General features: G+C 40.0%; 1 protein-coding gene across 1 annotated transcript in view; it reads right to left on the bottom strand.

Annotated features, from left to right (window-relative positions):
- LOC122562216 (dynein axonemal heavy chain 17-like) overlaps nt 1-26,818 on the bottom strand; it is a 471,020-nt gene that overhangs the window by 410,178 nt on the left and 34,024 nt on the right. Inside the window, exons 6-9 of the mRNA XM_088000362.1 lie at nt 25,338-25,463; nt 18,996-19,148; nt 18,665-18,751; nt 13,706-13,873 (exon numbers count right to left, since the gene is read on the bottom strand). Coding sequence (XP_087856488.1) covers nt 13,706-13,873; nt 18,665-18,751; nt 18,996-19,148; nt 25,338-25,463 — 534 coding nt within the window. The remainder of the gene's footprint in view (nt 1-13,705; nt 13,874-18,664; nt 18,752-18,995; nt 19,149-25,337; nt 25,464-26,818) is intronic.

The raw sequence follows: 26,818 nt of genomic DNA, 5'->3' as shown, positions 1-26,818 counted from the left end.
GTATTTAGTATCTAACCACAACCTGCTGTTATAGCGAGGCTTCTTTCTGTCTTAGGAGAAAGGGAGGACTGCAGATGCTGGGGAGATCAGAGTTGAGAGTGTGATGTTGGAAAAGCACAGCAGGTCAGGCAGCATCCGAGGAACAGGAGAATTGATGTTTTGCATCAAAGCCTTTTTTTTGCCCGAAATGTTGATTCTCCTGCTCTTCGGACGCTGCCTGACCTGTTGTGCTTTTCCAGCACTACACTCTAGACTTCTTTCTGTCTTAGTCAGAAATATACAAACTCCTTGCCGGAGAGGCAACTGTTAGTTAATTAAGTGGCTAGTTATCAGGCTAGTGATCAGGTCTGTAGAATTTAAGTTAATACAAAAGCAGGTGGTCTTTTTATGCAACAAGTGAGCTTGGGATTGAGTATGAGCCTGTGAATTTGGTAAGGGAGGGGATGTGGTACTAGAGGCTAGAGATACTGTTCTGACCTTTTACAAAAAGAAGCGCTCTGAGAGAGGAAACCATAAAGCAGCAGGCAGAAGTGAGAGCTGAGGGCCAGAACCCATAAATTAGGTAAGCAGGTAAATGAGTGAGTGTTTGATGAGTATTAAAGAATTTTCCTCCTATCTGAGAACATAGATTAAGCTGCTGCAAGGGAGATATAATTGTTGCATTAGGTTTACACTTTAACTAGTTAAATTACTTATTACAATCACAGAAAGATGAATCTCTTGGACAAGTGGAAGATCTAAGATACCTTCCCAGTACTTAGGAAAGAGGGAGAGTTTCATTGGGACAGTCTTCAGGGGAACTGCGCTGGGATCTGTATCCTGGTAAATCTTATAATTTGTGCTGTAAACAGGACTTTAAATTAAATAATGAGTGGGTCTTATAGCAAAGGTAAGACCCCAGGGGTTCAAGGAAATTTGGCTAATTGAGTCAAGAATGGTTGAGTGACAGGAAGCAAAGGATGGTGATCAAAGGGTATGTTGTAACTTGAATCCTATGATCAATGAGGTTTTGCAGAGATCAGTGTTGGGGTCCTTGCTCTTTCTGGAATGTATAAATGATTTAGACTTGAATGTAGGAGGATTGATCAGTAAGTTGCAGATAATGCAAAATTGGTGGAGTGGTAAACAGTGGTGAGGAAGTCTCCCATGCGGGTCCTTGTCAAAAGCCTGGCTGAAGTTCAAGTAGACTATCTTATCTATACCTGGTCACCTCTTCAAAAAAATTCAATCAAGTTGGTCAGACATGATCTCCCCTTAACAAAACTATGCAGACTCTACTACTTTTAACTTTAATTCTTTATTTTCTATCTTTATTTTCTATGTTTTGGCTTATCTTCTGTGTTTTTAAGATGGTGCTGGAGAATGGCAACATTATACAACACTTTTCACTGTATTTGTAACAAATACATGTAACAAGTACATGTGACAGTAAATAAATCAATTCAAATCTATAGTCTATGCATAATTTGCTTTAACCATCAAGCTATGGCACTAACACAACTGGAGAACTCCAGCTGCATTGACCAGGTTCAATTAAGTGACTTTCCAACATATAGTGGATTTTGCTTTCACTTGAGCCTATTTATCTGCACATAACCAATAAGGATAAATTAGGATATTATGAGAAGATAAATCAATATTGAAGCAGCTGATAGATCTTAAAAGGGATATTTCAGAATATGCCAAATAAGTACATTCCTAATACAAACAAAACACCCATGGGAGGGCCCATTATCCTTGGTTAACTGAACAAGTTAAGAAAAGTATCAAACCTCAAGAATTTGCAAATAATTGTGCAAGGATAAGTGGTAGGACAGATGATTGGTCAGAAACATAAAGAACAGTAAAGAATAATTAAAGGTTAATCATAAGAAATAAATTAGAACATAGGAATAAACTAGTTAGACATAGAAAGCAATAAGTTTTTATAGGCACCTAGAAATGAAAAGAGTAAATAAAGCAAGAGTTAGTCGTTTACAGGGTGAGAATGAGAGTTGATAGTAGATAATGAATAGATGTTTTACACCTGTCACCACAATACACAACACAAGAAAATATTGCAATGATAGCTATAAATAGGAATATTGAAGCAACGGAGAAACTTAGGGAAATTATAATCACTCTGGGAAAGGTACTGAGCAAACTGATGGACCTGTGAATTGATAAGTTTTCAAGACTTGATGGATTGTATTCTATGGTCTTAAAAGAGATGGCTAAGGTATTAAATGTATTGGTGTATTCCTTAGCCACGAGGCAGCAAAATTACAGGAAATGGAATATAATGTGGGTAAAATGTGAAATTGAAAAATAGCAGAGGGTTATTTAAAAAGAGAATGAGAACAAAGTTCTGAAGAGTGATCCAGATATTATATAAGTCACTAAAAAGTAGCATGCAGGTACAGCAAGTGGTGAAGAAGGCTAATGGAAAGCGATCCATTATTGCAAAAGGAATTTAACATAAAAATAAGGATTTTAACTTCAGTTATACAGGGCACTGGTAAGGTCACATCTCAGACAAAATGTGCAACTTTGGTTGGATTATCTAAGGAAGGATGTAAATGAGTTGGAGGCAGTGTGGAAGTGGTTTACTAGATTCATACCTGAAATGGATGGGTTGTCATATGAGGAAAGATTGATAGACTGGGCTTGTTTTCATTGGAATTTTAACAAAAAACAGAGGATTTGATTGACAAATAAGATCTTGAATGGTCTTGACAGTTTGGAAATGGAAAAAATGCTACTTCTGTTGGTGAGTCTAGAAAGAGGGGACATTGTTTTAAAACAAAGAGTAAATCTTTTCAGACAGAGATGAGGGGAATCTTTTTCTCTTGGAGAGTTGCGCGATTTTGGAATTTCTTTTAAGAAGCAAGTTAATATATTCTTGTTAGGCAAGGAATCAGAGGTATTGGGGTAATTGTGAAGTGGAAATCACAGCATAAACAGATCAGTCTTAATTTTGTTGAATAACAGAGCATGCTTAGAGGGCCAAATGGCCAATTTCTACTACTTAAACTCTAGGCAATATGCACCTAAACTGGAGGGGAACCAATATCCTTACAGGGAAGTTTGCTAGTGCTACTCATGATGATTTAAACTACAGCAGCAGGGGGCTGGGAATCAGAGCAGCTAGTCAGCAAGTGGAGGGATTGATGGGAAGGTAGATGTTAGGCCAGTAAGTCATAAAAGAAAGGCCGGCAGTGACAGGTAAATGAACACAATGGTACTTGAGGACTGAAGTGTGTTTATTTCAATGCAATGAATATTATAGGTAAAGCAGATGAGCTTAAAGTCTGGATCAGTGCATGGGACTATGTTGTAGTAGCCATCACAATAACTTGATTGAGGGAGGAACAGAACTGGCTGCTCAACTTTCCAGGATTCTGTTGTTCTGAATGAGATAAAGAGGAAGGTAAAAGATGTGGAGGAGTTGCATTACTAATTAAAAAGAATGTCACAGCTGCACTCAGAGAGGACATACTGGAGAGCTCATCCACTGAGGCAATATGGGGAGAGTTCAAAAATAAGATGAATGCAATCATTCTGGTAGCATTGCCACTGAGACATTGAGGAATAAATATGCAGGCAGATTATGGAAAGATGCAATAACAACAGGGTTGTCATAGTGGGTGATTAATTTTCCCAGTCTTGACCGGGACTCCCTTAGAGCAAGAAGCTTAGATGGATGCACTTAACAAATTCTGTCCAAAGAGGGTTGCTTGAAACAGTACTTGGATAGTCCAAATAAGGAGAGGTCATACTGGACTTTGTATTGGCTAATGAGCCTGTCCAGATGACTGACATTTCAGTGGGAGAGAATTTTGGAAACAATGATCACAACTCCTTAAGTTTTAAGTTATTATGAATAAAGACAAGTCAGGACCTTGTAGGAAGGTACTAAATTGGGTGAGGAAAATTATTGGGGATTGTTAATTGGAAGTTGCTGTTATTAGGCAAGTAGACATTTGACATGTGAGTTGTTTAAAGACCTACTGATCAGAGTTCAGGACCAGCATGTTCCAGTAAGGAGGAAGGACAAGGATGGCAAGGTAACGAATCCTTGGCTAATCAGGATGCTAAAATTGGACAGGGCATGAGGAATAAGGTAAAAACAATGACTGCAGATGCTGGAAACCAGATTCTGGATTAGTGGTGCTGGATGTAAAGAAAGCAGGAAAGAACTCAATTGGGCAATCAGGAGAGCAAGGGTGGACTATGAAAGGTCCTTGGCAAGTGGGATTAAAGAGTATCCAAAGGCATTATATATAGTTTTTTTAAATCAAGAAGAAAACTAGGAAGAAGATAGGGCCACTCAAGGATAAAGGAAGGAACTTGTGCTTGGAGGTAGGGGATGTGGGTGAGACCCTCAAAGAATAATATGCATTGAAGAATATGGAGGATAGTGAGATTAGTGTGGAGCATGCTAATATGCTAGGGCATCTTGAGATCAAGCAAGAACTAGTCTTGGGTCTCTTGAAGAGCATTAAGATGGATAAATCCTTTGGGCCCTCTTGTATCTACCCTAAGTTGTTGAGAGAGGCAAGAGAGGTGATTGCTGGGGCCTTGATCAAGATCTTTGTACCCTCGCTAGGCACTGGAGATGTCCAAGAGGACTGGCAAGTAGCTAACGTCATTCCTCTGTTCAGGAAGGGAAATAGGAATAATTCAGGAAACTATAGACTGGTGAGTCTCACATCGGTGGTTGGAAAGTTATTGGAGAGAATTCTTAGGGATAGAATTTACACACATTTGGCCTAATTAGGGACAGTCAGCATGGCTTCGCGCAGGGCAGGTCATGTCTTACTAACATGCTTGAATTTTCCAAGCAGGTGATGAAGGTGGTCGATGAGGGTAGAACAGTGGATGTCATCTACATGGATTTTAGCAAGGCTTTTGACAAGATCCCTCATGGTAGGCTCATCAAGAAGATTAAGATGTATAGTATCCATGGTGACTTGGCCCTTGGATTCAGAATTGGCTTGCCCATAGAAGGCAGAGGGTAGTGGTAGAAGGATGTTTTTCAGCCTGGAGGTCCATTCTTCTCCAAATACAAGTCAATCCTGTAATTGCACTACCATTGATGTAAGGCACAGCAGCCCATAATTTCCTGGATTATCACAGCTGTTTCTTTGCCCAAGATGGGCAACATTGGCTAGTCTCCAGTCTTCTGGGATTTCATCTGTGGCTAAAGAGGACATAAAGAATCTCTGTCAAGACTTCAGCAATCTCCTCCCTTACATCCTTCAGTATCCTGGGATAGAGCCAATCAGGTGCTGGGGATTTACTGTTTTTCAAGACATGCAACACCTCCTCCTTCTTAACATTGATATTTAATTGACTTATTGCCGACTTCTAATTCACTTATGGGATGTTGGCATCACTGGTTGGATCAGTATTCATTGATTATCACTTTTTTGAACTGCTAATACTAGAGAAGCTATTACTTCTTGTAAAATTATTCACTCAGACTAAGTTAACTCTATCCACTGGTCAACTATAGTCAAACCTTACAGGTACTGTTGCAGACATCAGATCACACTCCAGATGGACCTGGTACAAAGGTGTGGGTTATACATTCTCCAGTAATTAAGTTTATTCAAATTTTAGCATTCACTCTCCAGAGGAAATATCCTGCATTTCCTCAGCATGTTTGGGTGACTCCTGTATCCTTAAGTATAATTATAGGTTTATGTAGTTCATTTGGAAACTAAAGAATTACTTTTCTTTTCAACAAGCATTCCCTATAACTCTCAGTATCAGTTCATTTTTGTTGCACTTCAAATCGCTTCATCTGCAACTGATTTGTTTCAAATACTCAATGCAATCACTGCCTGGTTTTGCATTGTTGTCTTCTAATTTCAAATTATGTGTTTTTACAATTACATCTGCAGAAATTCCCAGGTCCCAAGGCAGCCAATTAAAAACCTTATCTTGATCAGATTTTTTTAAAGAAGAGAAATACTAATGAGGTTTCTTTGATAAATGCGAAAATATTGGTTTAATCTGAAATAAAATTTATCCAATGAAGATAAAACATTAGCTAAAACATAAAGTAAATAACGAGAAGTACTATTTAATGTTTATCCATATAAATAGCCCAAAACACACATATGTTTGTATGCTAGGTAATAGATCAAAAACATATTTCTCTGCACGAGGTGGTTTTCTGTAAAACAATTTGGCCAATGGGTTTAGTCTTTGAAGAAGAAAAAAGATCAGGTGTGGAAAATTCATGTCTAATCATGCTATCTGGTACTTAGAGTTGACTATGGAATCTTAGCAGAGACAGCTTGCTCTTTTAAAACAATATTCAGGAATTCCTTTAATCAATGTTTCAGAAGAACAAATAGATTTCAGTCTGATCTCAAGAGATCAGCTGACAGTGTCTTCTTCATAGGACTCTTCCCCAACTGATGACAACCTCATCTCTAAACAGTACAAGCAGGAGGTCGTCAGAACATTAAAAAGTAAAAGTCAGATGATTTACAGGAAGCCTTGTTAAAAATGACTCCAATGTCCATAATGAACTTGAAACAAATGTGTTCTCCACAATGCTTCAAAACTTAAAGTTCTCACATATAATATTAAATATAAAGGGTCTTCATAACAGAATATCAAGATGCAGAATTAGTTTGGGTTGAGATTATGTTGTGAATATTTCATTTATGATTCATGTGTTTTTATTAATAATTTATAATTAATAAAGGCTTAGTGTAGAAAATGATATGAACTCAAATGAAGTACAAGCACGTCCAGTACACTTGAAAGCCTGGTTTCATGTTGCTTGAAGCCAAAGGTCAACAACTAAAATAATAGGACCAGAAACAGCAGCTGAAATTGCAGATCTGGAGATTTGTTGTCTATACTTTGTGCCACACTGACAGTCACGAGAGTTTGCCTCTTTTGGAATTAAAACTCAATTACATTAAGACATTCAGTAAACTGTTTAAGGTTAAAAATCCCATTCGTCAGGTCAAAGAACTTGCGAATCAAGAACACAACATGAAGTCTGTACAAAGGACAATTCAGAGCAAACTACATTATTATGGAGATAGGTGGGTCTTCAGAAGCTATGTGATTGTATGCAAAGGGGCTAGTTGCAGCTTGAAGCAGAGATAGTGCTGAACTAAGTGGAAATGCCGGCGTTGGACTGGGGTGTACAAAGTTAAAAATCACACAACACCAGGTTATAGTTCAACAGGTTTAATTGGAAGCACACTAGCTTTCGGAACGCCGCTCCTTCATCAGGTGGTTGTGGCACCTGATGAAGGAGCGGCGCTCTGAAAGATAGTGTGCTTCCAATTAAACCTGTTGGACTATAACCTGGTGTTGTGTAATTTTTAACTAAGTGGATCCAACCAGCAAAAGTGCAGCTATTAGCAAAGTTCAGGCAGTAAGGCTCAGAAGGAAATGGTGGCTCTTGTCATAACAAAAGTTTAGGAATAAAAAGAAGTCCCTAGGAGTCACTGAGAGTTCAGTTTAGCTGAGAGCAGGGTGAAAGAAGCTCTCAAGCAGTATATGCCTGATGCAGCTAAGAAAGATTGGTGCTTAGAGATTCTTAGTGGTAATGTCACTAGGCTAGAAATTAAAAGGCCTGTGCAATTCATTGGGGATGCAGAACCAAATTACACCATGGCAGCTAGTGGAATAAAAGTCTAATTTGTAAGACCTAAAATATGAAGTTATTTTCAGTAATGATGGTCATGACAACTATCAATGATTATCATGGATCACTAATGTCCTTGAAAGGAAGAAAATCTGCCATCATTTTCTTGTCTGGCCTACATCCAACTCTAAATGCACAGAAACAACCTTGACTGCTAAATGCTCTACGAAATCAGTTCAAGGACAAAAGGGAAGAAATAATGTGGTTTAAGATCATTGTACCTACTTTTCAGTGTACCTACTTAGTCATTATTGCTTATCTTTGCTCCATTCAATAAAGGCATTTTTTTTGTAATACAACTCAGTTCTGAAATCATGTAACTTATTTCCATAACTTTAGATCCTGAATGCATTGTATTCTCTAAAAGATCATAATAAAGATCTAGCTTACTCAGTATTGCATTAACAGGGATCAAAATGATAACAAATACCAAAGGAAATAATTCACTACAGGAAGATGTTGATAAGCCGCCCAACAGTAGAAACACAGAAGGCCAAAGTGTTAATCAAAAAAATAAAGTGTGGTTTTGCAAGAGAGTTACTGCAATGAGTGTGGGTTCATTGGACAAGTCAAATCAGCAAAGGACACAAGAGGATGAGTTTAAATAGTGTTTTCTAAACAGTTTATTAGAACAATATATTATATTTCACAGAGGAAGAAAGACTGACAAAACTCGCAGTATCATTGAAATGACTGAAGTCATTATGGGTGGTATCAAAATAAAAGACATACAATGATGCAAAGATCAGTGTAGGCCGGAAGATTGGGGAAGTTTTAAAATCTAGTAAAGGATAACCAAACTAAAGAGGAAATTGGAGAATGAGAAAAAAATAGCAAGAAATAAGGTGGCACAGTGGATAACTGGTTAGCACTGCTACCAACAGCACCAGGGACCTGGATTTATTCCCACTCTTGGGTGACTGTGTGTGGAGTGTACACATTCTCCCTTATGTCTGTGTGGGTTTCCTTTGTGTGCTCAGGTTTCCTCCCACAGTCGAAAGATATGTTGAGTAGGTGGATTGGCCATGTGAAATGTGGGTTATGAGGATAGAATAGAGAGCTGGCTGTAGGTGGGGTGCTGTTTTTAAGAAATAAGAATAGATCATCTGGCCCTTCCAGTCCACTCTGCCATTCAAAAAGATCACAGCTGATCTTTTCATGGCCTCATCTCCACTTACCTGCCTTCTCACCATCATCTTTAACCCCTTTATTGTTCAAAAAATTATCTTAGCTTGAAAAACATTCAGTGAGGAAGTTTTAATTACTTCACTGTGCATGGAGTTCCACAGATTCACAACGCTGTGGGTGAAGAAGTTCCTTCTCAATTCAGTCTACTTCTACTTCTATCTTATCTATTCTCTTCATAACTTTATGTTTCTGCAAGATCCCCCTCATTCTTCGAAATTACAATGAATATAATCCCAATCTACTCAGTCTCTCCTCATACGCCAATCCCCTCAACTCTGAAATCAACCTGGTGAACCGCCTCTGCACTATTCAAAGGGTTAGTGTGATCTCTAGGGACTGTAGGGATTCTATCATTCTGTAAATCTGTGTATTGTAAAGGATGGTCGTAACATTTTAATTATCGCCCCATTTTTAATGAATTAACTCTATGCACATCCAACCACTTTGAATAGGAGTTCACAATGACTAAAAACAAAGAGCCATGAAACAACTGACATGGTAAACCCGTAATGGAGTCCAGGGCTTACCTGGCATTCCCATGAATCTGGGGAGCTGCTGGCAATAAAACTTGGGTCTGTTTTGGCACTCTAGGGGCCTCCCCACCAACGTGGCTATGTCGGCATCCAATCCTGGCCATCAGACATACTTCTCATCAACACCTTCATTTTGGAAAGCCTTGCATGACCTTGAAGGAATTCAGCCAGTATCTGGTGGTGACGTTTGCTCAGGACAATCACTCTTGCTCCCCATAATAATATGCCATCTTCTATGATGATTTGGTCTTGCTGGGTCTAGAAAGGTTTAAATTCTGGTTGTGATGGCCCTTCTGCTTCTCCCATCACCACCAGCTATTTTAGTTTTGTTAGGACAGGATCATTTTGTGTCCACAATCTGATATTGTCAGCAGGGACTGGAAGGGTGTCCAGAAAGTGTAAAACTAGAACAGGTTCAACTAGTGGCTGCACTGGTGGTGTATCCACCAGGGGAGGCAGCTCAATGTATCCGCATTTGTCACTGGGTCTCCCACTGGCAGTATTCCAACTTGTAATTGTACGCATTCAGAATAAGAGCCCACTGCTGAGTTTGGCCTGAAGTTATGGACAGCATGGCCTTGTCTTCTTTAAGTGGCCATAGCAGGGTTTGTGGTTCATTACTATTACAAATTTACATCCGTTGAGGTATAGGTAGATCTTTCTCACGCCAAAGATGGCCAGTAAACCTTCCTTCTCTATCTGGCATATCGTCATTTGGCATCAACCAATATCTGGGAAGCATATGGTATCGGGTGTTCCTCTCCATTGGGCCATCAGTGAGCCAACACTAACCTGGTACCATATGGAGAGTCATTGTATGTCAGTTGGTTGGCGATCATAGTATGTCAACACTGTAGATGACAACAGCTGTTTGTTCACTTCCCTAAAGGCCTCAACTTGACTACAAGAACATTTCCAAAGCTGACCCTTTTTCAATAGCAGATATAAAGGGTGTCAGGATGGAGGCCAGTTAACGTATGAATTTTCTGTCATAATTCACAAATCTAATCCAACACAGATGTGGGAGCTGGGGCATTTTTGATCAACCTCACTTCATCTTCCAACTGGTGTAATACAGTCTTGTTAACTCTATCAAGTAAGTCACTTAGGGCATCTGTAACACACATTTTTCCCTCCTAAGGTGTATATCCTCCTTGGAGAAACTTTGAAACACCATGTCCAAGTTCTCTAAATGCTCTTTACTGGTCTTCCCAGTTTTTAGCAATTCATCCCGATAATTGGTGAACTGGAATAAACCCTGTAAAATGTTTTCCACTGCCTGCTGGTAAGCTTTGTATATTAGTTCAAATACTTAAGGGCATTAATTGTAGGATTTTTCTGGGAATCATGATCTAATCGCAATTGCATGTAGGCATGGCTCAAGTCATGCCATGGACAGCTCCCCACCAGTTTTGCATATAAGCTGTCTATGCAAGGGATGGAGTATTTATCCAGCTGCAAAAAGCAGTTTATCTTTTGTTTGAAATTCCCACAGAAGTAAACCGACCTTGACAAACAAGATGACTGGTGCTGCATATTCTGCAAACTGTAATGGTTTGATGATACCTTTGCTTTCTAGCCTCCTTATTTCTGCCTATATTTTTGCTTGTGAGGCAAATGGCATTGGGGAGGCCTTGCAGAATCATGGAACTGCTTCTTGGTCAGCATGTAAGGTGACCTTGGACCCTTTGATAGTTCCTAGACCTTCCTGAAAAACATCCAGGTATTTAATTGGGATTTCATCAGACAGCCAATCAGAAACTGAATGAGCTGCTTCTCATAAGAGACCAGAATGGAAGCTGTACCCTTAAGCTGTCAGGGTTCCCCAGTTTAGGTTGTCAGTGTGGCAGATGTCTCGCACAAACTTAAGGGTTGAAGCCACGAGCGAACTTTGGTAAAGACTGGTTCTCCAATCATTGATATAGCCACAACGGTATTGACCTTCATTAGAACTGGGTGACCATTTAACTAGATTTTCACTTTGACTGGATTTGATTTGGGTGTAGCAATTTAACTGTCCAAACAAGCTGTAAGTGTGTAATCTCTTGGATGCCAGCCTATGAGTTCTCTTACTCAATTCTGATCTAGTGGGAGTTTTTTTTGCTATCTTGAGGATCTGGGCTAGCTGGCCATTGTAGTTGCTGCCAGTATGCTGACTCAAGAAAATGTTAATGGTTTGGCTGAGGCTTGGCTTTGCTTTGGGGTTTGCTGTGGGCCGACCTAGAGTTCTTCTGTTAAAGATATGTCCTGAATGAGGCTGGGTGTCCACCAAACTCAGTTGGCCTGCTGAGGGTTTCCACTTCCATCAGTATACCTGTAACTCATATGCTCCACTTGCCACATTTTCTAATGACAAAGCCAGTTTTAATGCCTATTTGAAGTCCAGTTGGGATTCAGCTAGTGAATGCTTTTGCACGATGACATCATTATTCCCACACCAAACGGTCTCTCAGCATCTCACTTACGATTAAACCTAAATCACAGACCTTTGTCAAAAATCTTTATATGGATTCCCCTGGTTCTCAAACTGCCAAGTAAAACCAATATCATCACAGAAATAGAGAAGGCATGGGGTCATAATATCCCTTCACTAAATCTGTAAATGCTTGAAAGGTTTCAGTATCTGATGCCTCAGGTAAAGTTAGACTTCTAACAATTGAAAAAGCTGCAGGTCCACATGTCATCAGGAGAATTACTGTGCTTTTCATCTGGCCCAATGTCATTTGCCCAGAAAAAGTAACACCTTCTTTTCACATACTTGTCCCAGTCTTCGACAACAGGATCAAACAAGTCAAGTTTCCCAAATAGTGACACAATGCCAGAAGTGCTTCCCACAATCCAAAGATGTGCAGATCAGGTGGATTGGCCATGCTAAATTGTCCATAGCGTTGGGTGCATTAGTCAGAGGGAAATGGAAATGGGTGGGTTACTCTTCGGAGGGTTGGTGTGCACTTGTTGGGCCAAATGGTCTGTTTCCACACTGTAGGGAATCTAATCAAGCTTCAATATCTTACCTGAACAGTATCATAATTATTGCATCTCCTATTAACAGCATCCTGGAGGTCACCAGTGCCAAAAGCACTGACAACACTATGACAAAAAGAATAGGAAAGAAACTATACAACAACCCATTTCTCGACCTCACAAAACATCACCACAATGGACAATTCAAGGGAATGGTAGAAAATTCGGCTGAATGCATGCAGTCCAAAGAGTATTAAAAAGTTTCAAATTAATTCTGTTCAAACCGATCTGTGCAATCAATATCTTGCCACTTAATTCAATATCCACTCACACCACCAATACACAGTACTTTCTTACCAAATAAAAAAGTCAGTAACTCTATAGCTAATGACTGTTATAAAGGCGACAGTGTTCAAGAAAGCAGCTTACCATTGCAACTTCAGGATAATACAGAGGACAATAAATATGAACATTTTGCATAGCCCAAGAACAAATTAAAAGTGACACTTTTTTTCTTAGTCAATGTATATCAGCCCATCCAGGACTAATCCATATATCATGGAAGCATGACAAAATCAACATCCCAGTTGACTGTAATGCTTAAATCAATGCTAATTTTATCACAGTGAAGGAACTTCTTTGAACATTTACCTAGGTGTTGAGGATAGAACTGGCGAACTTCAAGAGCTTCAAGGGTAATGATTTAATTTTCATGGTAGATGTAAAACACGCTAATGTTATTTTTATTAAGTAACTTTGAAACATGAAATAGGTTTCTTTTAGGTTTCATTTTTAGGGTGCTACAAATTATTGTTTGGAAGTGTGCTTCCACAATGCATGTGTAATAGAGTGGTAGATGTGGCATACCTGTTTGAACTACTTATAAAAATATGTAAATACCTAATTAACAAAAACAAGCTATTTACTGAGCCTGTTGCAATCAAAAGATCAACTTTTAATTTGTGAATCTGTGGCTGAGTTTTCTTATGGGATTGTGCCAAGTACGCTTGAGTCAATGTCTTGGCTTTATTTGGTGAAAAATATCCCCAAGTATAAAGATTATTTTCTGAATTATAATTTTGATAATACCATCATGTAGTAAAGTTTGAAAAATATTTTAGAACGCCTATCAAATTATGTCTCACTGCAAATTCAATGTAACTATGAACATACTCTTAGCATGAAATTATCAAAATTAATAATGTTAACATTTCAATCAGCCTTTCAATAATCCTATCAATTCTGACAATTCCGAAATACTTTAGTTACAATAATCATTTTTGCATATATTATTTTGAATAACAAGATTAAATGCTATCATGATAGTCTTACATTGCTCACAGATAATTTTCCTTACATGTTCTGCTATGTCCAAAGCGTTGTATGTGCAGTCAGCAAAGATTTTAATGTTTTCTAAAAATTCCAGATAGATCTGCTGCACCATCTGGCCGAGGAGATTTCCTCTAACGCCACCTACTTCAATTTTTTCCAGCTTTAGGAATTCAACAGTAGTGGAAAATATCTCCTGTAGAAATCAAACTTGATATCAGATTATGAGATAAAACTTTACAAGTCACATGATGATTGTTAAATTGCATAGCAGCTGTTTCCTGTTGGAACTATTTATAACTATTATATTTCCTATGTATGCCATGTACTTGTAGCAAAATTATATGACACAGGAATCCATAAACTGCATATCTTCACATTCATGACTGTAGTGTCACTCATGCATACTGGTGTCCCGTATCTTTGCTCAGACAACCAACTGTCCCCAAGATGAACAATTCCAACTCCAATGCAACCCCTAACACTGTTCCATGTTGTAAAAGCTACCCCTCTTTCAACATGGTGTATTGTCTGTTTGTGTTCTTGGATAAATTCCCTTCCAGCAAACCTTCTTATTGGTAGTAGTCTAACTTACTGATAAGAAATGGAGAAGGATACCCATCTTTTAGCCTTCAGCAAAAGATAGTCCTAGTCTTGATAAAGAGAATAATTTGATCACATCTGAAATTCATGACGGCTTATTGAGACTATCTGGCTCAACTAAAGATTAAATATTAACTATATGGACTTAACATTAGAACTGGTCTTGCAATTTTAAACAACAAATGGCTAGAACACATTGGACATACACACAAACTGATCTGCTCCACCCATGATCAGTCCTTGTACCCTGATGGGCAGAACTTATCTTATGATGCTCAGTCACCTTTTGCTGTACTAACTATCTCATACAACAACCACCACCAATACCTTACATATGTTGCTGACAACATTTCAAATGGGTCACTGTTACCCCTGCTTGAATTTTGATCTCAACCATTGGCAGGTTCCAGTTAGCAGAGAGTGGTAGAAAACACAGTGCAACTTAATTGTTGAAACCCTGACATCTCTCCCTTTTTCATATGGCCCTGTTGCATTATTGGTGTAAACATCCAGAAGAAGTTAATTCATCTTTAATCTTCAGTGCTGTTTAGATGTAGCCTTTGTTTTTAAGTGTGGAATCATGTCTAAGAGCTACTGCTTGGGGACAGGTCAGATTTTCCTACATGTTTTAATAGCTCCCAGTTTATTACAATGCATACTTGTATGAAACACCAGATTTTATGGGCAGGAAGTTCTCAAGTTTGTCACGACCTTCTAGGCTTGAATTCCCACATGCCATATTTAAAAGTCATCCAGACAGTACTTCACTGTCAACAACCTAGACTCCATGGTCATCATGAACATCCTTCCTGCATTTACTCTATGTAGTCCTGTTTGAGTTTCACATGTTTCTCTGAGATCCCCATTCACTCTTCTAAACTGCTGTGATAATAATCCTAATCAATCCAGTCAGTTTCGCCAACCCAGGGATCAGTCTGTTAAACATTTGCTGCACTCCACCCACAGCCAGGTCATCTTTTGTCAGATAAGGAGACCAAAACCACACACACAATACTCCAGATGCGGTCTCACCAAGGCTCTTCTCCCTTCACCACTCAGTAGCCATGAGATCCAATGTCACACTTGGTAGCCATATATCCCTCAACCCCTAAAAAAACACATACATGAATTCCTGCCCCCACATGAAACGCATGCCCAACGCCTTTTTCTCTATGCTTGATAGGCATCTTTAATATTAAAAGTAAAGGGAGAGTACTGAAGATCTGAGGTAAAACAGAGTGTTGGAGAAACCCAGCAGGTCTGTTCAGAATTCTGGAAAGCGAACCAGAGTTAATCTGTCAAGACCAATATGAATCTTGTTTGGAACGCTTAATGTTAATACTTCATTATGAGCAAATCAGATGAGCCAATGGGCTGAGAAGTGGCAAATGGAGTTTAAATTAGATAAATGTGAGGTGCTGCATTTTGGGAAAGGAAATCTTAGCAGGACTTGTACACTTATTGGTAAGGTCCTGGAGAGTGTTGCTGAACAAAGAGACCTTAGAGTGCAGGTTCATAGCTTCTTGAAAGTGGAGTCGCAGGTAGATAGGATAGTGAAGAAGGCATTTGGTATACTTTCCTTTATTGATCAGAGTATTGAGTACATGAGTTGAGAGGCCATGTTGCGGCTGTACGAGACATTGTTTAGGCCACTTTTGGAATATTGTGTGCAAATCTGGTCTCCTTTCTATCAGAAGGGTGTTGTGAAACTTGAAAGGGTTCAGAAAACATTTACAAGGATGTTGCCAGGGTTGGAGGATTTGAGCTATAGAGAGAGGTTGACTAGGCAGGGGCTGTTTTCCCTGGAGTGTCGGAGGCTGAGGGGTGACTTTATAGACGTTTATAAAATCATGAAGGGCATGGATAGGATAAATAGACAAAGTCTCTTCCCTGGCGTGGGGGAGTCCAGAACTAGAGGGCATAGGTATAAAGTGAGAGGGAAAGATATAAAAGAGACCTGAGGGGCAATCTTTTCACACAGAGGGTGGTATGTGTATGGAATGAGTTGCCAGAGGAAGTGGTGGAGGCTAGTACGATTGCAACATTTAAAAGGCATCTGGGTGTGTGTATGAATAGGAAGGGTTTGGAGAGATATGGGCCGGGTGCTGGTAGGTAGGACTAAATTGGGTTGGGATATCTAGTCGGCATCGACAAGTTGGACTGAAGGGTCTGTTTCCATGCTGTACATCTCTACGACTCTACAAATTAAAATTAACAGAGGCCAAGGCATGCTTTAAAAGAAAAATAAAGTTCAGAATGATGATCATCAGATTTTAAGAGACAGTCCAAAAGGAACATAAGAGAATTAGATTTATTCCTGACTAGAACAGATTGTAGATGAAGAAAGTAAATGTTATATGATTATTGTTAAGTAACGCATATTCAAACTCACCCACACTGTGCTAAAAGTAGAAGACAAATCACAAATGCATTCACTCAAGCCTCAGGAGTAATAATCAAAGCAGCATTAGGTGTAGTAATGATGACATGGGTAGTCAGAAGCTACCTCCCACGCTTCACCACTGATGGCTAAAGCCCTATTCCATCATCTACTCTTCATGAAACTCAAATGGATTCAATTATATCTCTTCAACTATTATCCTTTTAATTAATTCACACTTCTAAGTGGTATGTATGTGTTGCACTTTATTACCTTTTCTAGCATTTGGAGGGAATCCTGAGGGACAGGAAGTACATGTATTTAGAAAGGCAAGGACTGATTAGGGATAGTCAACATGGCTTTGTGCGTGGGAAATCATGTCTCACAAACTTGACTGAGTTTTTTGATGAAACAACAAAGAAGATTGATGAGGGTAGAACAGTAGATGTGATCTATATGGACTTCAGTAAGGTGTTCGGCAAGGTTCCCCATTGGAGACTGATTAGCAAGGTTAGATCTCAAGGAATACAGGGAGAACTAGCCATTTGGATACAGAACTGGGTCAAAGGTAGAAGACAGGGGGTGGTGGTAGAGGGTTGTTTTTCAGACTGGAGGCCTGTGACCAATGGAGTGCCACAAGGATCGGTGCTGGGCCCTCTACTTTTTGTCATTTACATAAATGATTTGGATGCGAGCATAAGAGGTACAGCTAGTAAGTTTGCAGATGACACCAAAATTGGAGTTGTAGTGGACAGCGAAGAAGGTTACCTCAGATTACAACAGGATCTTGATCAGATGGGTCAATGGGCTGAGAAGTGGCAGATGGAGTTTAATTCAGATAAATGCGAGGTGCTGCATTTTGGGAAAGCAAAACTTAGCAGGACTTATACACTTAATGGTAAGGTCCTAGGGAGTGTTGCTGAACAAAGAGACCTTGGAGTGCAGGTTCATTGCTCCTTGAAAGTGGAGTCACAGGTAGATAGGATAGTGAAGAAGGCGTTTAGTATGCTTTCCTTTATTGGTCAGAGTATTGAGTACAGGAGTTGGGAGGTCATGTTGCGGCTGTACAGGACATTGGTTAGGGCACTATTGGAATATTGTGTGCAATTCTGGTCTCCTTCCTATCGGAAAGATGTTGTGAAACTTGAAAGGGTTCAGAAAAGATTTACAAGGATGTTGCCAGGGTTGGAGGACCTGAGCTACAGGGAGAGACTGAACAGGCTGGGGCTGTTTTCCCTGGAGCGTCGGAGGCTGAGGGGTGACCTTATAGAGGTTTACAAAATTATGAGGGGCATGGATAGGATAAATAGGCAAAGTCTTTTCCCTGGGGTCGGGGAGTCCAGAATTAGAGGGCATAGATTTAGGGTGAGAGGGGAAAGATATAAAAGAGACCTAAGGGAAACTTTTTCACGCAGAGGGTGGTACGTGTATAAAATGAGCTGCCAGAGGATGTGGTGGAGGCTGGTACAATTGCAACATTTAAGAGGCATTTGAATGGATATATGAATAGGAAGGGTTTGGAGGGATATGGGCCGGGTGCTGGCAGGTGGGACTACATTGGGTTGGGATATCTGGTCGGCATGGACGGGTTGGACCGAAGGGTCTGTTTCCATGCTGTACATCTCTGTGACTCTATGACATCCATTCTTGAACTCAGGAAAGCCCGGTTAATTTGACTCCTCTTAACATACAAATGCAATAGGCTTGGAAAAAGATATCCATGAGGGAAGGTAACCTTTTTAAAATTAATATTTCTATGACCAACTGAGAGTGGAGTTAAGCTAAGAGGAGGCAGTTCATCCTTCCTCACCTGGATTTACAACCATTTTGCAGTCTCCCATCCCGAATCGTGAACAATCAGAGACTTTCACCTGGTGTAGGTTGGAATATTAATGATGAATTATGGTCAAAAAGACTTGCCACTCGCAATGAGATATAATACAAGTGTCAGCACTCCAGTGCCACTGATAGAAGTAAAAAGAAAAATATGTAAATTATAAGTACCTCAATAGTCTGTAATCGATGCATAAATCGGTCTAATCTTGCAAATGCAAGATGTGAAGGGAACTCCCAGTATTTTGGTTCTCTGTCCTAAATCAGAAGGAAATGTATTTTAATAACAGTTATCAGAAAAACATTTTACAATATGCCTCACAACTATTATGTAATTGTATTATTAGTTCCAGTATCCTTTTCTATCTGGAACACAGGTTAACAGACTTTAAACTTTATAAGATAAAAAAGAGGTAAATCAATTATACTACTTCAATAAATGTATTCAATTAATTGTTCAAACTAGTAAATGGAAAATACTTACAGTATGAATGTACAGTACCTTAAAGAATGAGTGCATTTCAGACCGGTTACGATCATAAACCTGATAAAGCTTCTTTAAGACAGATATAGTAATTTGTATTGTTTCCAGCACTTCTTCTATTTCTCCCTGTAATCCCTTCATTAACTCTTCTGGATTTAGAAAGTTACAGGTCTACAGAAAACAAAAGATTTTCATTCTTTTAATTACTCTAACATATACAATAAATATTCAGCATCCACAGAGATTGTAAATGTATTTGCACAGTATTCTAAATTATAACTATAAGTTTGCAACAAAATCATAATGCCCATTTCAAAATAACAGAAAAGTGTAGATGCTGGAAATCCAAAATACAAACATGAAATGCTGTAAATACGCAACAGATTGGAGAACATTTCTGGAGAGAAGAAAACAGATTTAAATATGTTTGTGGATGTATCAGTGGGTTCTGGCATAAAATGAATGGTAAAAATGTCACTGCCTGTGATCACGGCCTCCAAGTTAAAGTTAGTAACACTGGATTAGGTGGTGTGGGAGGGAGCTGATGGTGTCAATGGTTATTTTCACTTCATCAGAACTGGGAAAAGTCAGAATGCAATAAGCTTTGAGCAAGGAGTGGGTGGATAAAAACCAAGTGAAAAGGTCTTAGTTAGGGCAAAAGAGAGGAAAGACAAAATGATGGAAGTGTCTCAGTGCCAAAGACAATGTGATGCAGCATGAAAAGAAACAAAAGATATACCTGAATTAAGTGTGCTATTCACCAAGCTGTTTTATAATTGCAGCAAGATATCCCTGCCCCTGTACTCAAAACTTCTCACTATGAAGGCCAACATACCATTTGCCTTCTTGACTGCCTGCTGCACCTGCTTGTTTACCTTCAGTGGCTGGTGTACAAAGATACCCAGGTCTTATTACACATTCCCTCTATCAATTTATAGCCATTCATCTAATAATCCACCTTCCTGTTTTTGCTCCCAAAGTGGATAACCTCAGTTTCAAGACTATCCTGCATCTGCCATGCATTTGCCCGCACACAGCTTGACCAAATCAACAAAATTGTGGTTGTCGTTTCTGGTGCCAAGGTTGATGCCAACTGTATGTCTGATTTTCTTTCTTTGTTTCAACTTGATAGGAGTTTGATACAAATGAGTGGCATGCTAAGCTATTTCAGAGGGCCTTAAGAGACTACCATATATGCTGTGCATCTGAAATCACATGTAGCCAAACCAGGCAAGGAGGGCAGATATACGTTAATGAACCAAACGTGTTTTTATGGCATTAGGGGCTACAAGGTCACCACTAGGCCAGTTTTCATTTCTGGATTTTAAAGAATTCAAAATTTCACAATCTGCATGGAGAGAGTCAGTCCCATGACCACTTAAAATTAGCCTGGCGTTCTGGATTACTATTCTAATGACATTACTACTATGTCACAAACTTCATTCAAGGATGAAGTGGAAAACTCCCAAATAGTGCTGCTGTAAGTTGCAGCTGCAGAGAGATTGGATGTCTATAGTAAAGAGAAAATGGTTAATCAGAAGATTCAAAGCTTTGAAAATGACTGAAGGCGCAAGGATTATGACAGATGTCGGTGAGGAAAGACTGGAGAAGAGGAAACTGAAATAACTGCACAGATCCCAGTATCCCGTCACTAAGTCACCCTTTATTAACTTGTGCACAGTTCACTAACTGTAGCCAGCAGTAGTGTAGGGAAACAAATATAACTGAGAGATTAGAATTTCCTCAGTTCTGGGGATTGAAAAAATATATAAACAAGAGATTAGAATATAGCACTATACAGCTGTAGTGCTTATTTTTACCCATGGCACCTGTGTAGTCTATGTGCAAGTGCAGGAGTTAATAAAAACACCATGTGCAAAATAATTTTATTCAACATTTTCATCAATGGGAAAAAAAAACCCATGTGGCCAAGGAACCAATGTCAATTTCCTGGGTTTTTTTTTCTACCCCCACACTAGTAAGGCTGGTATTAGCGTCCCTCCTACCATTTCACGTTCCCCTTACCCCAGGTCTGAGAATCAGGTTTAACATGGGGAGTCTTCTCCCCATTAGCAAATTTGTTGTGGCCCAATAATCAGACAGGAACCTGGATGGTTTGGTATCAATTGATGCTGTAGACTACTTATTTAAGCCTGTCTTCAACATTTGGCCTGCTCTTTCTGTGAGATCATTGGACAATGAATGGTATGGAGCTGCCCATGCTGAATGCTGTTTGACTTTAGGAAATATGCAAATATCTGGCTGGTAATTGACATCCTATTGTCCGTGACCAATACGTCTAGGAGCCCATGTATCATGAACAATGTTCACAGCTTTTCAATCGTCATCCCCGAGTTTGCCAAACAAACTTTACCAGTTTGAAGGATCGTCCACAATGCCAAGGAACATTAAGCCCATGAAAGGACCAGAGTCCAGAATTTTTCTGGCCATTCCTACGAATATGGGGGTTGCTGCTGGTGGCAATTTTTGGCTTTGTTGGCACTCTGAGCACTGCCCCACCAATGCAGCTATTTCAGCATCCAACACTGATCACCAGACATAGCTTTTTGATAGCATCTTCATCTTCAAAACTCATGGATAATACTGGTGAATTTCAGCCAGTAAGAGGCCTTCACTCAGGACAATCACCCTTACTCCCCATAGTAATGCCGACCTCTATGGTGATCTGGTCTCGCCGGGTCCAGAAAGGTTTCAGTCCTACTTGAGATGGCCCTTCTGTTTCCTCCATTATCACTAGCTGTTTTTGTTTCGCTAGGAGACAGGATCTTTATGTCCACAGTCGTATATTGTCAGTGCTGACTGGAAGAGTATCACAAAGTTTAAAATCAGAGCAGGCTCTACACTGGTAGAGTATCTGCCAATGAGAGATGACTCAAGGCATCCATATTAACCACTTAGTTTCCTGGATGGTGTTTTTAACTCGGATGCACTGAGAATAATGACTCACAGCTGAGGTCTACTGGAAGCTATGGGCAGCGTCCTCCTTCAGTAGCCCTCATAGGGGTTTATGATCTGTTACTGTAACAAATTCCCATCCATAAAGGGACTGGTGGAACTTCCTCACACCAAAGATGACCACCAAACCTTCCTTCTCTGTCTGGGTATATTTGCATTTGGCATCAGCCACAGTCCGGGAAGTGTACACTATCACGCATTTTTCTCCATTGGGCCACCCATGAACCAACACCACCCTGATACCATACGGGGAGGCATCTCACGTCAGCACTATCTCTCGCTTCAGATTATAGTGGCCCCACATCTTAGATGACAATAGATGCTTTTTCGCTTTCCTAAACGCTACTTCTTGGCTACGCAACTATTTCCAAGGCTGACCCTTTTTCAATAACAGATTTAAGGGTGCTAAGATGGAGGCCAAGTTATGTTGGAATTTTTGGTAATGATTCACTAACCCAAGGAATGATCTAAGCTCCAATACAGACATGGTATCTGGAACTCCTTTGATCACTCTCACTTTCTATTCCAACAGATGTAATCCAGTTTTGTCAGCTCTGTAACTCAAGTAGGTCACTTGAGGGGCCTGGAACATACAACTTTTCTCTTCTGAGGCACACACCCACCTGGGAGAAATGTTTAAGCACTATGTTCAAGTTTTAAAATGCTCTTTATTGGTCTTCCCAAATAGCAATCTGGGTAACTCTTGTAAAATCTTCTCTGTGGTCCTCTGGAAGAGGGCACAGGCTGATGACACCTCAAATGTCAGCCTTATATATTGATATAAATTCTTACAGGTATTAATTGTAGTGTATGTCTGGGAGGTGTGGCTCATGTCCAGCATTGTAAAGGATAGCAACTCCCTGCGAGCTTTGTGTACAAGTCCGCTATGTGAGGGATTGGGCATTTCTCCAGCTGCGAGAAGCGGTTCACCGTTTGCTTAAAATCACAAGGGCCTTGCATAATCGCAGAATTGCTTCCTGGTCACATGTAAAGTAGCTTTGGCCCTTATGGTAGTCCCAAGCCCTTCCTGAAATACTCCTGCTAGGACTTCACTAAGGCAGCCATTTTCCAATCAAAAAATATTGAGCGAATCCACGTGAATCTTTCTCAACCAAATCTTCCTCAATAGGCTTAGGGCCCAGCCTTTTATTACCACTAGTTGTAACTGCACCAACTGCTTCTCAAGGGACACCGGAAACAAGGCCATACCCTTAATCTGCAACAGTTTCCCAGTCTGGCTGAGGCCTTGAGCAAATATAAATATTGGAGTCATGGGCGAATCTTGCTAAAGACAGATTCTGCAACCACAGATAGAGTTGCGCTGGTATTGAACTCCATGGGAACTAGGTGACCATTTAACCAAATATTAATTTTAATTGGTTCTGATTTGGATGTCACTGAGCAATTTAATTGTTCCAACCCACATGTAGGGAGACTTTCCAGGATATGTGCTCTCCCAGATACCGGATGAGTTTTCTTACTCAAGTGAGGCCTGTAGGATCCTTTTACTATCTAGGGTCTGCATACTGGCAGCAACTGCAATAGCTTGCTGCCCCAGATCTTGAAGGACATTTTAGCCATTTGGCCAAGGCTCAGCTGTGGATTGGCCTAAGGTCCCTCTGCTCAGGATATGCCCTGCGTGAGGCTCTGCAATGCCTACACTCAAGTGGTGTTTCCCAAGCTCAATCAGACAGGTGAAGCAATCCAATTCCATTGGAAAGCCTTGTAGCTCCCATGCTTTACTTGCCACATTTTCTAATGACAATGCCAGTTGTAGTGCCTGTTTGAAGTCCAGTTGGGCTTTAGCTAGGAGACACTTCTGCATGGTTACATCATTAATCCCACATACTAAATAGTCTCCCAGCATCTCAGGGTTAACCCAAAATCACAAGCCTCTGCCAGACATCTTAACCTCGTCAAACATCCCGATATGGATTTCCCAGGTTTTCGAATAGTTAAGTAAAACCAATAGTGTCTCAGAATTAGAGGAGGTTTGGGGTCATAATATTCCTTCACTAACTCCACCAACTCTTGGAAGGTTTTAGTGTCTGGTACCTTTGGGAAAGTTAAGCCCCTTATAACTGAGAATGCTACAAGTCTGCAGGCAGTCAGAAAGGTTACTCATTTCTTTTCATCTGCCCCAATATTATTTGCCCAGAAAAAATATCACTATCCTTCCACATACTGGGCCCAGTCTTCAATAGCAGGATCAAATGAGTCAAGCTTCCCAAATAAAGGCATGATGTCAAAAATGCTTACACCAACTCCAAGATCACTGTAGCCAGCCAGTTCAGAGTCAGTTGCCTGAACTGACGAAATTCTAATCTCCTGGCTATACATTTTTTTTCTTTTTTTAATAACTGCACAGAAGCCAGATCCTGTCACCAAGTCACCCTTCATTGACAAGAGTGCACATTACACTGTCTGTGCCCAGTCAGCTTGCACTCAACTGAGGAGATTCTAATCTCCTGGTTACATTTTTTTAAGGAAGAGAATAAGTAAAATGAGTGTTAGTTTTCAAAGAGTGAGAATAGTGAGTTAATAGTAGATATTAAGGAAATGGCAGATGAAGTGAAATAACTGCACAGAGACTGGGTCCTATCACCAAGCCACCCTTTATTGACTACTGCACAGTACACTGGCTTGGAGTCAGTCCTCAACTGAGGAGATTCTAATCTCCTGGGTTTTTTTTTAAACAGAACAAAAACAAGAAAGGAAGCCAATGTCTCCAATTGAGAGAACTTTTCCCCACAGTACATTGGCTTTGGCCAGCCAGGTCAGAGAAATCCTCAACTGAGGAGTTTAATGAGGTAGTATCAGGCTTAAACAATTGGTCAATCAGGGCAGTGCTGTTTATGGATCTTGAGAAGGAGGCAGAACTGAGCAATACAGAATTAGAAAACTATGTGGTGGGAAGTCATGGAGAGGAAATCATTGGAGGAGATGAGATCAGTGACTGTTCTGGAAGCAATGACCTGATACTTAGGGATGGGGTCGTGGCTCAATGAGAAGTTGGAGAACAAGATGAAGGGTTGGTATGCATCTCCTATAAGTAAGACATTTCAACATTTACATTTACTAGTTAACCTGACAAGTGTGCCAGATGAAGGATTGCCTCAAGATGCTGGTAAAGGGGTCAGTTCAATATTCCTTTCAAACAGCAAGCTGAAAAGGACCAATAAGATAAATTAAGGAAACAACTGTATTTTAATGGCCAATTGCAAATGGAGCAATGAAGTATGGTAAAAAATAATTATGCTAATGAAAACATGTATGCAACTGTTTCTTAACTGGATATGAGTCAATTTTGAGATTATACCATGTTATAAAATTTTCTAACATGCAAGTTGAAAAGTATTGGATGATCTAAAATATATACCATACCATGTGAATGAAGAGATTGAAAATCTCTTGTAAGATAACAATGATTCTGGCAGGAGTATTGTAATATCGAGAATTGGCCCACACTAAACAAACAGTATGCAGTATAATATCAACGTAGGGAGACACCTGAAACCAAATTAATCTAATATTAATAAAGATAAATGTTTCTATTACTCTATTCACAATTAAATCTAATATGAACAAACAAAAACAGAAAAATAAGATACATTTTGCAGGTGTGGCAGCATTTCTGGAGAGAAAAACAGGTTTAATGCTTCAGGTCCATGACTTGTAAATGTTGTCATAGACTTAAAATATTTAAAGTCTATGCCTGCTTGTAGCAAGACCATGAAAGACAATCCCACTGGAATGGGAGAGGGGAAAGAGGACACGGTGACAGAGAATATAACAAGTAAACCTAAAAGAAAGAGAGAAAAAAATGGGTGAATGTAACAAGCAAAGCTAAAGAAAAGGGTCATGCTTGCGCACAAACTGGAGGTGTTCCACAAAGTGGTCACCCAGTCTGTGTTTGGTTTCTCCAATGTACAGTAGGCCACATTGGATGCAGCAAATACAATACACAAGATTGGAGGAGGTTCAGGGGAAATGCTTCTTCACCTGTAAAGATTGTTTAAGCCCTTGGACAGGTGAGTAGAGAGGAGATGAAGGTGTTGCACCTTCTGCCGGTACATGTGAAGTTGCCGTGGAAAGGGCACAATGGTATTAGTGTTCAAAGTTTGTGAGAAGATTTGTAGGTCGGGTGCTCGTTGTTGTGGTTGTGTTCGCCGAGCTGGGAGTTTTTGTTGCAGACGTTTCGTCCCCTGTCTAGGTGACATCCTCAGTGCTTGGGAGCCTCCTGTGAAGCGCTTCTGTGATCTTTCCTCCAGCATTTGTAGTGGTTTGAATCTGCCGCTTTCGGTTGTCAGTTCCAGCTGTCCACTGCAGTGGTCGGTATATTGGGTCCAGGTTGATGTGCTTATTGATTGAATCTGTGGATGAGTGCCATGAGAGGCATGGCACTCATCCACAGATTCAATCAATAAGCACATCGACCTGGACTCAATATACCGACCACTGCAGCGGACAGCTGGAACTGACAACCGGAAGCGGCAGATTCAAACCACTACAAATGCCGGAGGAAAGATCATAGAAGCGCTTCACAGGAGGCTCCTAAGCACTGAGGATGTCACCTAGACAGGGGACGAAACATTTGCAACACAAACTCCCAGCTCGGCGAACACAACCACAACAATGGTATTAGTGGTCAATGAATAGAACTAGCATGTCCTGAAAAGAACTACCCCTGAGAAATACTGACAGGGGGAGTGGGAAATGTGTTTGGTGGTGGTGTTCTGCTAGAGTTGGCTGAAATGGCGGAGGATGATCCTTTATGGAGGCTGGTGGTATGAAACATAAGGACAAGGTGACCCAATCACATTTCTGGGTATAATGCAGAAGTTGCAGGATCAGTTCATTCCAAA

This window comes from Chiloscyllium plagiosum, unplaced genomic scaffold (genome assembly GCF_037043375.1).
Source record: "Chiloscyllium plagiosum isolate Xiang-an unplaced genomic scaffold, Cpla_swu_hap1 HiC_scaffold_25, whole genome shotgun sequence".
NCBI lineage: Eukaryota > Metazoa > Chordata > Chondrichthyes > Orectolobiformes > Hemiscylliidae > Chiloscyllium > Chiloscyllium plagiosum.
This window is presented reverse-complemented; position numbering and strand designations above follow the sequence as displayed.